Source organism: Armigeres subalbatus, unplaced genomic scaffold, assembly GCF_024139115.2.
Source record: "Armigeres subalbatus isolate Guangzhou_Male unplaced genomic scaffold, GZ_Asu_2 Contig1366, whole genome shotgun sequence".
Lineage (NCBI taxonomy): Eukaryota > Metazoa > Arthropoda > Insecta > Diptera > Culicidae > Armigeres > Armigeres subalbatus.
The window spans coordinates 96,337-113,410 of record NW_026942139.1 but is presented as its reverse complement, the minus strand read 5'-3'; the positions used below and the strand labels follow the sequence as shown (position 1 = coordinate 113,410).

At 42.3% G+C, this 17,074-nt stretch overlaps 1 protein-coding gene and 1 long non-coding RNA gene across 2 annotated transcripts; one reads left to right on the top strand and one right to left on the bottom strand.

Annotated features, from left to right (window-relative positions):
* The first annotated feature begins 732 nt into the window (after positions 1-732).
* LOC134202700 (uncharacterized) lies at positions 733-1,554 on the top strand. Its single transcript, XR_009977309.1, has 3 exons — positions 733-1,086; positions 1,148-1,267; positions 1,330-1,554. It is a non-coding gene; the product is annotated as an uncharacterized LOC134202700 (long non-coding RNA).
* Positions 1,555-10,000: 8,446 nt separating this feature from the next.
* On the bottom strand, positions 10,001-14,800 carry LOC134202706 (mucin-19-like). Its single transcript, XM_062677715.1, has 4 exons — positions 14,512-14,800; positions 14,135-14,412; positions 11,218-13,926; positions 10,001-11,085 (listed from the first exon to the last, which is right to left on the bottom strand). The coding sequence occupies exons 2-4, from the start codon at positions 14,389-14,391 to the stop codon at positions 10,278-10,280; spliced, it is 3,774 nt and encodes a 1,257-aa protein (XP_062533699.1). The 5' UTR covers positions 14,392-14,412; positions 14,512-14,800; the 3' UTR covers positions 10,001-10,277.
* Positions 14,801-17,074: the final 2,274 nt, after the last annotated feature.

The window sequence follows — 17,074 nt, the reverse complement described above, 5'->3', positions numbered from 1 at the left end:
TTGGAAATCCTGAAGAAATTGTGTAGGAGCTCCTGGAAGAGATCTCGGAATTTCTGGAAGCATTCTCTCTGAATTCCTGGAGGAATTCTCACAAAGTTCCTGATAAAATTCTCTCGGAATTGCTGAAGGAAATCTTTCTTAATGCCTGTAAGAGTTCTGAGAGAATTATATCAGGAATGTCGTGAGCATTCTTCCAGGAATTCAGTGAGAATTACTCCAGAAATTCCAAGTGGTTTTCTTCAAGGAAACCTAGACATTTTTTTCAGGATTTCCGAGAAAATTTCTTCGTGAATTCCGAGAGAATGTCTGCGTATATGTTTAGAATTATTGCTGAGAATTCTCCCAAGACTCCCGGTAGAACTCCATAATTCTCTCTTCTGAAAAACTTTTCAATAATTATCCACAAATTCCCAAACAATTATTTGCGGGATTCAAGGATCCAACGATTTTTTTTTTCAGAAATTCTCGAACGAATTTTCTCCAGATTCGCGAAGAAATTCTCCTAGAACTCTTGAATGAATCATCAAAGGATACCAGAAGGATTCGTCCCAGTTATCACGAAGATATCCTTCCAGAAATTTTGAAAGAATTCTTTAATTAATCTCAAAAAATATCAACTGGTTTCCACTTTGATTTATTGTCAGAAATCGTGACTGAATTCCAAAAGAAAACCCTTCATGGAATTCAGTAGGAAATCCCGTATGAAAAAAAGGATTCTCTCTCGAATTTAGTATGGATCCCAAAAGGATTCTAGAAACAAAACCGAAAGGACTGGCCGTATTTGATAGAGTTTTTCAGTGGCCGTGAATTCTTTTAGTGAGATATTTAGTTTTAATTTTCATAACGAATTGAATCAATACATACACCTAGGATTATTTTTATTTAGGTTTTGCCAGTCTGTCAGTCTCATCGTCTCAAATCATCATCGGAGAACTAGGCATTCCGGAAAGTTGGATCTTATGAACCAAAAGGATAAGGGCTGGATTACGGTTCTGCTATCACCTTCTACTGCGCTGCATGCCGATGCCCAAGCCCAAGCACACGAGGTTACCATGGAGTATACCACGGCGGATTATGTGATCAATTGTAAGTGCAATGAATCAGCTCGATTATTTGTAATTTATTATACTTTTTATTTCTCCTGCAGATGATCTTCCCTATCTTAAGTTATTGCTAGAAGAATTCGAGGACGCCAAACAAATTTCCTATTAGTCTAAGTATCAAGGACATTAGATTTCGACCCGAGGTTATAGAGCTTAATGAGAAAGTAAGTGACCATATTTAATTCAAGGATGGGAACATAAAAATATTTTTTTTTATTCTTTGCAGTTTAACCTCCGGGAAACAATTGACGAAGGTGATCGAGGTTCGTCTAGAGGAGCATCAACAGAGCTATGTGCTGATAAGAAGCCAACTGGAAAACTGTCCTTTCTGCAGCATGAAAGGATTCAGAATGGAATCTAAAATTGATTCCACAATAGGGGGAAAGACGGCTTTGGCAGGTTTTATTCTATTATTGTCAGGGGGGTTTTTGTCGACCAAATTTTACGAAATTTGGCCACAATATTCTTTGATATGCAAAGAATGTTTAGGCCAAATTTGAGCATAGTCAGTCATAAAAAACCCCTGCAAATAATAGAACAAAACCTGCCAAAGCCGTCATTCCCCCTATGTGATTTCGAATGAGTAACGAATGGAATGACGAGTTTTGAATTCTTACGGGATTCTATTCGTACGCCAGTCGGTATTCTATTCTGAATCTATATGTTTTTTCGGTATTCTTCCGAGATTTTAGTCGAAATATTTTCGGTACTCCGTTCAGAATCCTTGCGGGATTTCATTCGTAATTCTTCAGGGATTAAATTCAAAATTCTTTAGGGGTTCCATACGTAATCCATTTGTAATCCTTATGAATTTCCATTCGCATTCTACACAATCATTTGAGGTCACATTCAGAATCTGTCGGACAATAAAAAAAGAATCTGTTGGGGAATCCTTGGACTGCGGGATTCCATTTGAAATCCTCTTGGGAATTCATTCAAAACATGTTCAGAATTCCATTCAAAATCCGTTCGGAGTTCTACACTTTGAGCACTTTTGTGGAATTTTGAAAGTATTTCTAATGATATCCCGCAATGATTTCGAAAGGGAAAGGGAAAGGGAAATACATAAAGAATTGCGAATGGAATCCCAAAAATGGTTTCGAACGGAATTCCAAAAGAATTACGGATTTTATCCCCAAAGAATTACCAACGGAATTCCAAATAAAATACCGAACGACGAAAGGTTTCCTAAGGGATTCGGAAAAATATCTCGAGTGGATTCCACATGTGATTCTAAAAATAATCCGAATCGAACCCGGAAAGAATTCCGAGTGGAATCAATTCGAGATCTCATTCAGAATCATTCCGTGATTCCTTTCGAAATTTCGTGGGAATTATATTCGCACTCCTTTGGGGATAAAATTTGATTTTGTTTTGGAATTTCATTCGAAATAATCGAGGGATTTCATTTGGAATCATTTTGTAATTCCATAGTGTGCTATAGGGAAGTATGGAGGCAAGAAAAAAGAATGGAAGTCCACAAGGATTTCGAATAAAATCTTAAGAGGATTCTGATTGACTGATGAAGCAGATGAAAAAGCGAAAAGGTTTGGAATAGAATACCAAAAGGGTTACGAATGAAATTCCGAAAGGATAGCGAATGGCATCACGTGAGGTTTGTGAATTGAAACCTGAGAATAACCTTTCGATTTGGTATTGAGATTTCATTAGCTATCCTTTCGCAACTTATTTAAAAAAATCGGAACCTTTCAGAATTCTATGTCTCATCCTTTGAGAAGTTTATTCTCAATACTTTAAGGATCAACTTCGAATTTACTGGTGATTCCTTTCAAAACCATTCTTGGGAATCTGTTCGGAATCCACTAAAGATTCCAATTGTGTAGGGATTCTATCCAGAAACCTTTCGAGATTCCACAAACAGTGCTTTAGCTTTTCGGTCTGATTTTTTTCAGGATTTTATTTGGAATAATTTCGATGTTCCAATTGTATTTTTGTGATTCCATACGCATCCTTCTGGAACTCCTTTCGGTATACTTTCAGGATTACTTTCGGGAATCCCGGGAAGGATTTCGAAACGAATTCTCAATAAATTGATGGATTGTTCAAATGCTATTTGGAAATAATTGCGACCCTGGACCCTGGAAATTATTCCTATTGAAATCCTTAGGGAATTTCCAATAATATATAGAATCTTAACATATCTAAATTCCAATGCCATGGCCATCGGCTATGCACCGCAAACGGGTTCTATCTGATGCCCCTACTCGATTCCATGGAATCGATATATCCTTCTCACAATCATTATCCAATTTACGGACGCATTCCCGAGTATAACTTAACTTGCTACTGTATAACAATATATGTAAATAGAATTTAAATAAACATTTTTAAATAATTCTAAAATTTTCAATGTAAACAAAGCAAAGAAAAGAACAAAAAAGAAGAAGAATCATCAAGTACCCATATCTCTATCATGTCTAGCAAAAGTCTAGCAGAACTGTGGTACCCATGTCTAGGAGATATCTCTGCGTTATCTAAGAGAACCGATGTGTCAAATCCCTTTCGGTTTAACCGGTTCAAACGGTCTACTCGTCTAAAATCTGAGGTAGATACCGGTGTAAACGGTTGTTGCATTTGAGGCGGATTTGAGGTCTGACAGGTGCTAGACATCGAAGAAAAATATCTAAGAGACAATTTTTTTTGTCTCAGAGATATCACGGTAGAAGTCTAGAAGATCTTTCCGAGCGGGACCTCGTGTGTGTGGAAGGAACATTGAAAGCTTACGATATCGAACAGCAGATGTCACTAGTGTATATGCAATACTACATTGATACAAACACACAGCAACACCACCTGTCGCCTGATAGAGTAGAGTGGGGCAAGAGTGCGCGTGGGGTAAGAGTACGTTTTCGATTTTTTGAAGTAATAAAAAAAGATAAACTAGCAGCACTGCATCAGTTCAACAGGTATTCTGGCCAACTATTATCATGTGTAATTGTAAACGATTTGAATAAACAACAAAGGAGATATGGAGTTAGATCACTTTTTGGTCATTTTGTTAAAAATAATTGGATTTCCGCAACTAGTATTTCATTACCATATATACGTTCAATCAGGTGAACATTATACCATTTCGATAACCTATTGTATAGAGTACTTTATGGTACAGAACACCGATCCGGTTGGTTTTCCAAGAAGTCAAAACCATTACTTGAATAATTTTTGGGACTGTGGGGTAAAAGTACGCAGGAATCGGTGGGGCAAGAGTACGCATATGAATCTTCAAGTTATGATGTCAAACCCGTATCTCCGGCCGAATTAAGACTTCTTCCAAAGCGTAAAGATCCACAACTAAGAAAAAAGGGACAGAATTCGAAATTATCACAAGTTTTTAGGATAAGTTGAAGTAATTCGGTGTTAGAAAGGACTTAGCGAACAAAGCACTGAAGCAAAATAATGAAATTGTATTAGAACTTGTTGTACACCTAAACATAGTACGAAAACACAATTTCATCTAAATGACAATTTCATTCAATCGAAAGAAACATTCATAAATTACGCAACGTTTGCTGGGAGGGGTTGCGAGATGTGTGACGATCCATATAATTTTTAGAGGATTCATACAAATAGTGTAAGATGGGGAGAGGGTTTGATGAAATAGCCAAATTTTACGTTACGTGATTGGTGGACTTTCTTTAAGGAAAATGCCTTTGTATACGCCACGCGAAACCGGATATATATTTTTACCTTTGTAGTTTTTTGTTTATATAAAAAAAACAATGGTTTTTCGTATGAAAGTGCACATTTTTAGGACCCCCTCCCCCTTTGAAAGTTACGTAATCTTTAAACATTCCCCAATATATGCTCATTAAACATCAATTAAATGTTATTAACTCTTATTTGTGTTAATATATACTTAAAACACATGATTGGATAAATGCGTACTCTTACCCCACCCGATGCGCACTTTTACCCCACCGGTGGGGTAAGAGTGCGTTTTTCACTTGTCTTGCAATAAGGGTTCTACTAAAACGGATCTCAATAATTTCAATATTTTTTCCACTGGGTAACATAAAGGAAGAGTATATGAATCATCGACACTGATTTGATATGCAGAAGCTTGCTTCATAAGAGCCACATGATCGATTGAAAACTAAGTGCGTACTCTTGCCCCACTCTACTCTAATGGAAATATTGCAATTATACCGTCAGGTGTAGTGGCTGTTGATAAAATATTTAGGAAGGGCCTCAAGCGGAATTTTAACTAGAACGCAACTGACGATCTCCTATTAGGGCTTCCATTTTTTCCCGGGAATCAACTTCCCGCGGGAAACGGGAAATGCAAAAATTATTTCCCGGATCCCGGGAAATAAAAAAAAACTCTCGAAACTAAATTCAAAATCGTAGTTTAAATTTTGTCGTAAAATATGATTTCGAAAATATACATTCTACATCAGTGATTCTTGCTATTTTGTCCTCAAATGATGAAAAAGTTGTTGAAAGCCTGAGAAAGTTTTTGTTCAGCTTAACTCCTTCTACAAAACGTTCGCCATGTCATAGGTATCAGCATCTGCTCTGGCTCAAAAGTAAGATCTGCAGTGTGATGAGCTCCGCTATGTGCTACTTTTCCATAATTTTTTTTAAAACTTTTCCAGGTTGTATACGCATTTTTTTTTCAGTTTTTGGACACCGACGGCTTCGAGAGATTCTCTTCTATTATCTCCAAAATATTCCTAACATGAACCTAACATGAACAAGCCCAAGTCCTGGTGTTAGGTGGGACGCTAAACAGCCCTGACACGACGGCCCTCCGACGAGACAGGAGGTTTGCGCAGGCCCAATAAGCCGCCTTTAAAAACAATTATTACGAACGACATAGAAGATAATACGACTCGATACAATCGGCAACGACCTAGGCGACGAATAAAGGATCACGATTGAAAGCTTGGAACATGGAACTGCAAGTCGCTAGGCTTCGCAGGTTGCGACAGGATAATCCCCGCAACTTCGACGTCGTAGCGCTGCAGGAAATCTGCTGGACAGGACAGAAAGTGTGGAAAAGCGGGCATCGAGCGGCTACCTTCTACCAAAGTTGTGGCACCACCAACGGGCTGGGAACCGGCTTCATAGTACTGGGAAAGATGCGCCAACGTGTGATTGGGTGGCAGCCAATCAACGCAAGGATGTGCAAGCTGAGGATAAAAGGCCGTTTCTTCAACTATAGCATCATCAACGTGCACTGCCCACACGAAGGGAGAAAAACAACGAGAAAAAAGCGTTCTATGCGCAGCTGGAGCAGACATACGATGGATGCCCACTGCGGGACGTCAAAATCGTCATCGGTGACATGAACGCTCAGGTAGGAAGGGAGGAAATGTATAGACCGGTCATCGGACCGGATAGTCTGCATACCGTATCGAACGACAACGGCCAACGATGCATAAACTTTGCAGCCTCTCGCGGAATGGTAGTCCGAAGCACTTTCTTCCCCCGCCAGAATATCCACAAGGCCACATGGAAATCACCTAATCAAGTAACGGAAAACCAAATCGACCACGTTCTAATCGACGGCAAATTCTTCTCCGACATCACGAACGTACGCACTTACCGCAGTGCGAATATTGAATCCGACCACTACCTCGTTGCAGTATGCCTGCGCTCAAAAATCTCGACGGTGATCAACACGCGTCGGAGTCGTCCGCCGCAGCTAAACATTGGGCGGCTACAAGACGGTAGACTAGTCCAAGACTACGCGCAGCAGCTGGAAGTGGCACTCCCAACGGAAGAGCAGCTAGGCGCAGCATCTCTTGAAGATGGCTGGAGAGATATTCGATCCGCCATTGGAAGCACCGCAACCGCTGCACTTGGCACGGTGGCTCCGGATCAGAGAAACGACTGGTATGACGGCGAATGTGAGCAGTTAGTTGAGGAGAAGAATGCAGCATGGGCGAGATTACTGCAACACCGCACGAGGGCGAACGAGGCACGATACAAACGGGCGCGGAACAGACAAAACTCGATTTTCCGGAGGAAAAAGCGCCAGCAGGAAGATCGAGACCGTGAAGAGACGGAGGAACTGTACCGCGCTAATAACGCACGAAAGTTCTATGAGAAGTTGAACCGTTCACGTAAGGGCCACGTGCCACAGCCCGATATGTGTAAGGACATAAACGGGAACCTTCTTACAAACGAGCGTGAGGTGATCCAAAGGTGGCAGCAGCACTACGAAGAGCCCCTGAATGGCGATATGGCAGACAACGGTGGCGGTATGGTAATGAACCTAGGAGCACGCGCGCAGGACATGCGACTTCCGGCTCCGAATCTCCAGGAAATCCAGGAGGAGATCGGCCGGCTGAAAAACAACAAAGCTCCTGGAGTTGACCAACTACCAGGAGAGCTGTTTAAACACGGTGGTGAGGCACTGACTAGAGCGCTGCACTGGGTGATTACCAAGGTTTGGGAGGATGAGGTTCTGCCGCAGGAGTGGATGGAAGGTGTCGTGTGTCCCATCTACAAAAAGGGCGAACGCCGCCTACAATGTACTCTCCCAAATTTTATGCCGCCGACTAACACCAATTGCAAGAGAGTTCGTGGGGCAGTACCAGGCGGGATTTATGGGTGAACGCTCTACCACAGACCAGGTGTTCGCCATACGTCAGGTATTGCAGAAATGCCGCGAATACAACGTGCCCACACATCATCTATTTATCGACTTCAAAACCGCATATGATACAGCTATTACAGGGACCAGCTATGGCAGCTAATGCACGAAAACGGATTTCCGGATAAACTGATACGGTTGATCAAGCCATTGATATCATGGCACGTAACTTTGAGAGGATTTAGGAAGCCTACATCAGACTGAAAAGCGAAGCTAAACGGATTGGACTAGTCATCAACACGTCGAAGACGAAGTCATGATAAGAAGAGGCTCAAGAGAGGTCAATGTAAGCCACCCACCACGAGTTTCTATCGGTGGTGACGAAATCGAGGTGGTTGAAGAATTCGTGTACTTGGGCTCACTGGTGACCGCCGATAACGATACCAGCAGAGAAATTCGGAGGCGCATAGTGGCTGGAAATCGTACGTACTTTGGACTACGTAAGACGCTCCGATCGAATAGAGTTCGCCGCCGTACCAAACTGACTATCTACAAAACGCTTATAAGACCGGTAGTTCTCTACGGACACGAGACCTGGACGATGCTCGTGGAGGACCAACGCGCACTGGGAGTTTTTGAAAGGAAAGTGTTGCGTACCATCTATGGTGGGGTGCAGATGGCGGACGGTACGTGGAGGAGGCGAATCACGAACCACGAGTTGCATCAGCTGTTGGGAGAACCATCCATCGTTCACACCGTGAAAATCGGAAGACTGCGGTGGGCCGGGCACGTAGCCAGAATGTCGGACAGTAATCCGGTAAAAATGGTTCTCGACAACGATCCGACGGGAACAAGAAGGCGAGGTGCACAGCGGGCAAGGTGGATCGATCAGGTGGAGGACGATTTGCGGACCCTCCGCAGACTGCGTGGTTGGCGAAGTGCAGCCATGGACCGAGCTGAATGGAGAAGACTTATGTGCAGCACAGGCCACTCCGGCCTTAGTCTGATAATAAATAAATGAACTTTTCTTATAATCGACGAATTTTTTTAGTGCATAGAATCTTCTGGTAAACTTTGAAGGATAAGCCATTTTTATTCATGTCGTCCACTTGAACACGTTTTCGACTTTGAATGTATTTAAAGCAGATGAATGAAATATTTGAAATGAGAATTCTTCCTATGTTTGAAATGCCGAACAGCACCTGAAACGCATCAAATTGCAAAAGTTTTGCATTGTAAGACAGTTGTAATGATCGACTAAAGATACTAAAGACCTAAAATCTGTTTTCCATCAAGATCTGTTAGCCCACCAATATTATAAAGTATTCAAATGAAATTAAAAATAGAAATATCTCAAAATACAAACGAGTTTTTGGAATATGAGTCTTTTCGGGAATTGAATCAAAAAGGATTGAAGGTCTTAAAATACCTGCCAAAGCGGTCACTGCTATTGCCTGAATATCTGCGAACATTGGTAGCTCTGCTGTTCCACCACAGACACTAAATTTTTAATTCGACTTCACAACGCTTACCGACGTTTGGACCTACTGAATAAACGAACGATAGATATAAACTGGTTCTTTGTCTCGCCTCTCTTCAACACGTGTTGGAATGCACTGTATTCTTAAACTTCAATAGGAAAATAAATAGTGAGATGATGCTAGTAAAAAAATGTAATTGATACCCCAAAATCCGTTATCATTAAATTTAAAAAAAAGACAATTATTACAAAATATTTTAGTATGCTTGTTTGGCTTTTTCAAGGGGTCGAATGGACCAATGAATGGTCAAGGCCCTAAATGGACCGAAACGTCGGGAAAAGATTAAAAACATAGTTTTCAATTTCCTCCAAGACTGCGAAGCCAAATATTTCCCAAATAAGCTCAATACTACAGTCGAGCGAAAAAGAATATTTTAGTATGTTCATTTCCCGGGAAATTGGGGAAACTGATACATAAATCCCGGGAATCGGGAATCCCGGGAAATATGATTTCCCGGGAAATCGTTTCCGAGAATGGAAGCCCTAGTCTCAATGCGCTTTTCAGCGCTCCCGTGGTGGGACGTTATATTGTCAGCTTCAGTATTGAACTGAGCCTGACGATATGACCAAATTTACACCGTTACACATTACTACAACCAGAGTGTCTAAGATATCCTAACGGCTGAAGGAGGTGGAATTGATAAAATGCACGTAGTAAACGGCAAACAGTTAAGTCAAGAGTAATTCCGACAAAGGCAATAATAAATGTCTACATTTATCTAAACACAACAATGACAATTGAGGGTTCTAACTTGTAGTGAAAGCTTTCTTTCTTCCCATTTCCTCAGAAAACTATTTTTTTCGCATTAAATATTTTACTATTGGACTAACTGTTTTACATGACGATTTGATGAGTGCATAATCGTATTTCGGATAAGAAAAACAGATCAAAAATTTAAGTAGAGATTTTTTTTCACATTAGGAAAAAAAGATAGAATAATATGCCAAGGAAAAACATTGAATGCATAATAAAGGTTTATCATCTATACACAAAACTGCAACTACCGAAGATCTCAAAAAATAGTACCAAAAACATACACATCCATACCGTTAAGTTGCACGGCTAATAACTTCACTTTAAACGTCTGGTTGCCATTCGAATTGGCCTTCTTCCTGGGGGCATATTCGAACCACCACCGGTGCCGATGCTAAACATGGGGGCACCTCCGGGTGCTGCTCCGTTTGGCATAGCGAATGGACCTCCTGATACTGCTGTTGCAGCAGCGCCACCGGTGAATGAGAATGCAGTTGGAACGGCGGCACTAGGAGCGTTGCCAGCAGGGTTCGAACCGGCGGAAAAGTTGAACGCAGGCGCCGATCCTCCGCCAGGCCCTCCAAATATTCCGGCACCACCAACTGACGGGGTTGATGTGGTTTGACTAGGCGTACCGAACGCAAACGGCTTAACGGTCGCCTGATTATTATTATTAGTTGCGCTGGTATTGAAGGAGAATGGAGTGTTGCCAGTGTTACTATCGAATGCTGGCGGAGGCACAACAGAGTTGGTTGCGTTCGAAGCGACACCAAAATTGAACGCAGATGCACTGGCAGCAACTGGTGCTGCCGTTGAATTCGATCCCGCGGTAAAACTGAAACTGTTAGATTTATTAACACTGCCAGCCGGAGTAGAGGAGCTTACACCAGAGCTGTTGTTACTGCTGACAGTGGCATTACCGCCAAATGCAAAAGGTTTATTGGTCGTTGGTGGCACTGTCGCTGCGGAAGCACCGAAAGAGAATGGAGCGGATGCTGGGGAAGTAACACTGGATTGATTGTTGTTGGAAGTGCCGCCCCCGAACAGGCTTGTTGTTGACGCTGCCGGTGTTGAATTGGTCCCACCAAAAGGCGATGTAACCGTGGAGGATCTACCAAATACGGCGCTGGTATAGAGGAGAAAAAAAATAGAATTAAAACATGTGTACATGTGGAAAGCAATTCTATAGTTGAATTATAATGTAATAATTGAATAAGCACAAAATATGAAACAAAAATTGTCTATATGAAAAACTTACCTTGAATTAGCGGCTGTGGCTGACGATCCGGGCCCGGCACCAAACATTGGGGATGCTCCAAAGCCAGTAGCCGTCGATGTCGCGCTGGCAACGGAAGCACCGAACGCAGGTGGGCTGGTGGCGGCACCAAATACCGGAGCCGGGCTGGTACCGAACGAAGGTACCGAAGCGAAACTCGGCACAGAGCTCGCGCTTCCACTGTTAATCCCGCTTCCAAAGACGTTACTGCTGTTGGCCGCCACTGGGGCTGCTGTCGTGACTGTGACCGGTGCTGATGTGGCGGCATTTCCGAACGAAAACGCCGCGGTGTTATTTCCAGAACCGAACGAAAAACTGGAACTCGCAGATGGCACCTGACCAAATGTGATTGGTGTAGTAGCATCAACGGCTCCTCCAAAAATGCCCGTAGAATGTGGCTTTACCGTGGAAATGCTTGAAGTGGATACGCTTCCGAATGGTGGAGGCGCCGTTGTTGGTGGAGCGTTCGGTGCTACGAAGGATGAGGCTGCCGTAGTGGTCGTTGCGGTTCCAAACAAGGGAACAGTAGAAGTCGTCGTTACGGTTCCAAACGAGGGAGCGATAGAAGCCGTGGTAGCAGTAGGGACTGAACCAAACCCGAATTTCGGTGCCGCGGAGGACGCACCGAAAATAGGTGCTGCCGTCGCCGGTGTGGCAGCAACAGATGACGCTCCTCCGAAAGAGAATGCACTTGTGGTTGTCGTCGTGGATGCCGCTGCAGTTGTAGCTTTCAGAATGCTACTTGTTCCGAAAGAGAAACCACCAGGAGTTGGAATGTTGGTGATTGTTGCTGATGTTGAAGCGGGTGGTGTCGCAGCAATGGTTCCAAACGATGAAACTGCAGCGGATTCAGTCGTTGTTCCCGCTGTAGGCGATAGTGGTTTAAAAGCACTAAATCCAGAACCACTGCCGAAGGTAGGAATAGAGGACTGGGCGATGCTCAACGTGTTTTGAGGACTGCCTGACGATGCGTTTGTAGAAATAGCAGGGAGAAGCGAAAAACCACTTTTTGGAACGTCCTGTTTGGATGTCGGAGCCGGTGAGAAGTTAATTAAACTTGGAGTAACGGAAGCCGTATTTGTTGTGGTGATCGTTGATTTCGGGGAAGTTGAGAAACCAAATCCGGAAGGTGTCGCCGGAATTGGAACTGATGTAGAGTTAGCTGCCGGTAAAGTGTATGCAGGAGGAGCATCGGACTTCGGGGCGTTAATACCTGGAGCAGCTGTGGTTCCAAACGAAAAAGTAGCTTTCTCTAGAGGTTTGGTGTCCGCTGAGGTTGATGCAGGTTTGGTCGGTGTTTGGAAGCTAAAAGTAGCATTGATGTCCGTCGGCTTGGTTGGTGTTCCAAAACTGAATTGTCCCGTTGATTTTGATGGTTCGCTTGATTTAACGATTACCGGCTTGGGAGGTTCAATTTTACCTAAGCCAGCATCCTTGATGGGTTCACTGATCAAAGCTGCAATCCCGCTCGGTTTCGGGACAGTCACTTCCGAACTCTTATCCTCTACCTTACCCAGTGACGGTTTCAAAGCATCAACTGTATCTTTCGCCACAATTGGAACATTAGTTATAGATTCTGGCGGTTCCTCTTCATCGTCATAGTCCTCGCTGAGGCAACTAAGAATCAATGATAGTTTTGACTTCTCAACCTGCCGTAAAGCTGCCTTATCGCTGTTCAAAATCGGCGACTTTTGCTTCGGCTTTATAAAACTAATCCGGCCTCCCAATTCTTCGTCATCATCCTGCTCCTCATTATCGCTCACCACTTGCCTGACCAATGTATCGTCATACTTCTTGTTGAATAGAGTAATCTTCGGCTGAGAAGGTTTAGGTTTAATCGGCGGCATAATTTCTGGCACACTCCTAACTATCTGCGGCAACGATGTGGATTCTAAATTACTCAAAACTACCGACTCTCGTAATTCGGCTTTTCTATCGGCCACCACTGTGGCATTCGAGCCAAAGGGCGTTCCTACATTGGTTGCAAAAGTCTGATCCATGTTCAGCTCACGTGGCTTCGAAGAAACGGGCTCTACCCTTTTCGGCGTGCTCATAACCAAACTGGAACTCAATGAACTTAAAATATCATTATTTTTGCTGCACAATCGTTTCTTCTGAAGCTGCTGATCTCCAGATCCTTTTGAAGGTGGCGACGCCGATGAAGGGAGTTCTCTGGCACGTTTTGTTCCACCTCCACCTCCAGAATCTACCTCTGACAGTTCCTTGCATTGCTTTTTAATTCGGTCCGCATCCAGCTCTTCGTTGTTGATTCTCTTTCGTGAAATTTCCTTTAAAGCATCCAGCACGCTCTTGGTCGGAGCTACATCCAGTTCAGCCGTCGGAGCTATAACTCGATTCTCTGCGTCGATTTCATCATCCGGTTGGGAACCTCTGGCCAGTTTCATATGTGGCTCCGCTGGAATCAACAGCGAACCGGCTCTCAAAATGTTGGATCGAGTGTTGGCTTGAAAGACGGACTTTTCCGGTGGAGCGATACGAACCGACGTCACGGAATTGTTCCGCCGAGGCGAATACTTGATTTCGGTTTTCTTCAAGTGCACTACAGGGAATTGACCCGGTTTGTTGTATAAGCTAGTCATAGATTGACTTTTATTCAACGGAGATTGTGTCCTGTCATGATACTTCACCAATCGATTGACCAACCCTCGACTTTGAGCATCGGTGTAAACTCTGAAACGGTAAAATAATTATTAAAAAAATTACAAACACTCATTGCAGAAAATGTTTTTTGGTTCTGGCAAATGTAATTTTTTAAATAATTCTAATTGTTTTTTTGTTTATATTTTGCTGTTGTATAACAAACTAACCAATGTTTGCATAACCCGCTGCCATCCCTGTCACAATTCGATAGTTAAAAATATTCATTTAAAAAACTCACTGAGGATCAATCCGCCCAAATCCGGTCGAATTTAGATTTCCGCTGCTTCTGAAGGTAGTCTTGCTATTAAACAGCGGCGAAGTTGGTTTCCGCTTCACGCTGGCCATTCCTTTTGCCGGACTGGTAAACAACCCACTTCTGTTGTTGCTTGGGCCTTCTAGATGTGTCGATTCCGCCACCGGACTGCTAAGCGTTCGGCTCAAATTAACCCCGCTTAGATCGCTGAACGACGTGAACTTGCTGCGATTGTGATTCATTGCCTCGGGTGAAAATCCGAACTAGAAAATTCATATTTTACTTATCGCATATCAAAAACGTCTTCAAAAACAAACATCAACTATTCCTAACCTCAAATTCTCTTATAGTAACAGACTCACCTCAAGGAATGCTGTTGCAACATCAGCTTTTTACCTTGACCCCTCACAGCGACCGTCGGCTGCTGGAAACGAAGTTTCAATCACAGGTTCCCAGTGTTTTCCTTTCGAGGTTTACCACACTACACTAGAACGGCACTTCCGCTAACGGAGTTCACGGATTAGTCACTGCTTATTACCAATTGACAGTTAATTTCGAGATATTTTATTTTACTAACAAAAGTAACACAGAGAAACAAAGTCCGCTCCCGAGTTAAACTCCTTCGCGGTTTGTCGCGGTTTGTCAAAAAAGCTAAAAAAATATGTCATTTTTGTGCAAAGATGACAGTCATTGACGAGCGTCATTGATTTGGTTTGTGGAGACCCTATAACTATACACTCAAAAAAATATACACGCTACTATGAAGTGTTTTGCACTTTGATTCGCCCTACACTCAGAATTGAAGATAAACTAGAATAGTTTAGATTTCAATCATTTTAGTAATATGTTTCATTTAAACATAGCCTAGTATAAAAAGTATACTGTCAAATATCAAAATATATACTAAGGCTGATTTGCGCTTGCTTATTAAAAATTGCATTATAATTTCTTTGAATAGTTTGAAGAGACATGTTTTTCATTCTTCTTCTTCATTGACATTACATCCCCACACTGGGACATTGCCGCCTCGCAGCTTAGTGTCCATTAAGCACTTCCACAGTTATTAACTGCGAGGTTTCTAAGCCAAGTTACCATTTCTGCATTCGTATATCATGAGGCTAACACGATGATACTTTTATGCCCAGGGAAGTCGAGATAATTTCCAATCCGAAAATTGTCTAGACCGGCACCGGGAATCGAACCCAGCCACCCTCAGCATGGTCTTGCTTTGTAGTCGCGCATCTTACCGCACGGCTAAGGAGGGCCCCATGTTTTTCATTGCTGCAATTAAATTGAAGTTCTGCAGCGTATCATAATTTTCGAACGTAAGTTTAACGATATAGTTCTAGTGCGAATAATACTCGGTGAGTGAGTTGATCGAGTAAATTAAACATGCGTAATTTCCCTTTACAGTTGCTTCTAGGCAAAAATTGTCACCACAGGATGTCAGGACAAAATCGGAATTCTTTACCCGGAATCATTGTATTCGAGGCTGGTTAAACCAAAACTATGAGTTTTTTCCGTGACCGACGCGGATTGATGCCGAATCAAAAATTAGCACCTGGTTCAAACAAGTGGCAAAATCCACCGAGAAAGCTATCAGGTGGCGGAGCGTAAAACCTAAGCTGATCGGCCAGAGGTCAAAAGGAAACTCAGAATTTTCCCCCAAGCAGACGGCACTGGAGCTAGACCAGAAGAGAACATTTTTAGGTGATAATGCGCTGTACTCGAGGGACATGGTTCTCAGTGGAATAGACCTAGTGTACAACATGTGTCCACTACGAAGGACCCGAGGATTCTGGTTATCTGAAACGATTTAACCAAGTTTAACGGTGTCGTCAATTGAGACCGTTTGATAGATGATCTGATTGTGCTGATAAATGTCTTTGTTGCGTAACAGATGCAGCATGGGATTGGTATCATCGATTTTTCGGGAATTCGACGTGGACACAATAATCGTATTTGCCGATCAATATAAATTATTCCCGTTTAAAAATTATAAAGTCAGTAAACTTCTGATCTAATTTAATGTAATAGGTTAAATAATAAAAGTTTGATTTGAAAAAAATTAAACATTTTTTTTTATTTTTTTTTCTGGCCATTCAAAAACAAAACCAAAATAATTAAAACGCTGTTATTCTATTTCCATTTACTGGAATGTTATACTATGCGCTAATAAATTCAATTTATACTATCTCCGCATTGTTCACGCTTAAACTAATGCGGGGTCAACCAGGCGAATAGCCAGTTAGTATGACTTTTAATCCATTTAGTATTTATTTATTTCTGAGTGTATAGGGGTAATAACAAGGGGTGGGCGCTGAGCACAATTCGAATTGTGTTCATTTAAATTTTTGCGCCACGGTGTGCCGCAATGTGCCACATTTTGTGATTGACAAAAGTACTGATAAAGCGACAAAGTTTGGCAACACTGTTCGAACATAAACACACTTCTGTCAATAGAAAGAAACAAATAGAAAACAAAATCTAATTTTCACCACTCCAGTTCGGCTCCAACGTTTCAAAAGGACGATATTGCTTTTGTAAAGAAGTGTTCCCGCATAGTTGTGGACCATTAAATTACTGTCTCCTATATAATTAAAAACCATTCCAAACAATACTTGTACAACGGTATGAATCACCTATCGCAACCATACGTCCACACTATCCCAGATTGTTTGAACAATACGATAAATTGTTTTCCACCAATTTACAATATGTGGTAAGGGCGGTTAAGTTATGTTACTATAAAAAATCGATCATTTTCTCGAACAAAATTTTTCACATATTATACAGCAGAATGTTGGGATATTGCGCATAAGCCCCAAAATTTTATTCCCACCTTTGGGTTTCCGCGCCGAGCACTCAGCGCCAGACTCGGCGACAAGGAGATGGTGGTCAAGTTGGTACTCCTGATTTTCTGAC

Coding starts and splice junctions, on each gene's coding strand:
- LOC134202706 (XM_062677715.1), bottom strand. CDS start 14,391: ATGAATCACAATCGCAGCAAGTTCACGTCGTTCAGCGATCTAAGCGGG. Junction 13,927..14,134: donor TTTGGGCGGATTGATCCTCA/GTGAGTTTTTTA, acceptor TTACCGTTTCAG/AGTTTACACCGATGCTCAAA. Junction 11,086..11,217: donor GCCACAGCCGCTAATTCAAG/GTAAGTTTTTCA, acceptor CCTCTATACCAG/CGCCGTATTTGGTAGATCCT.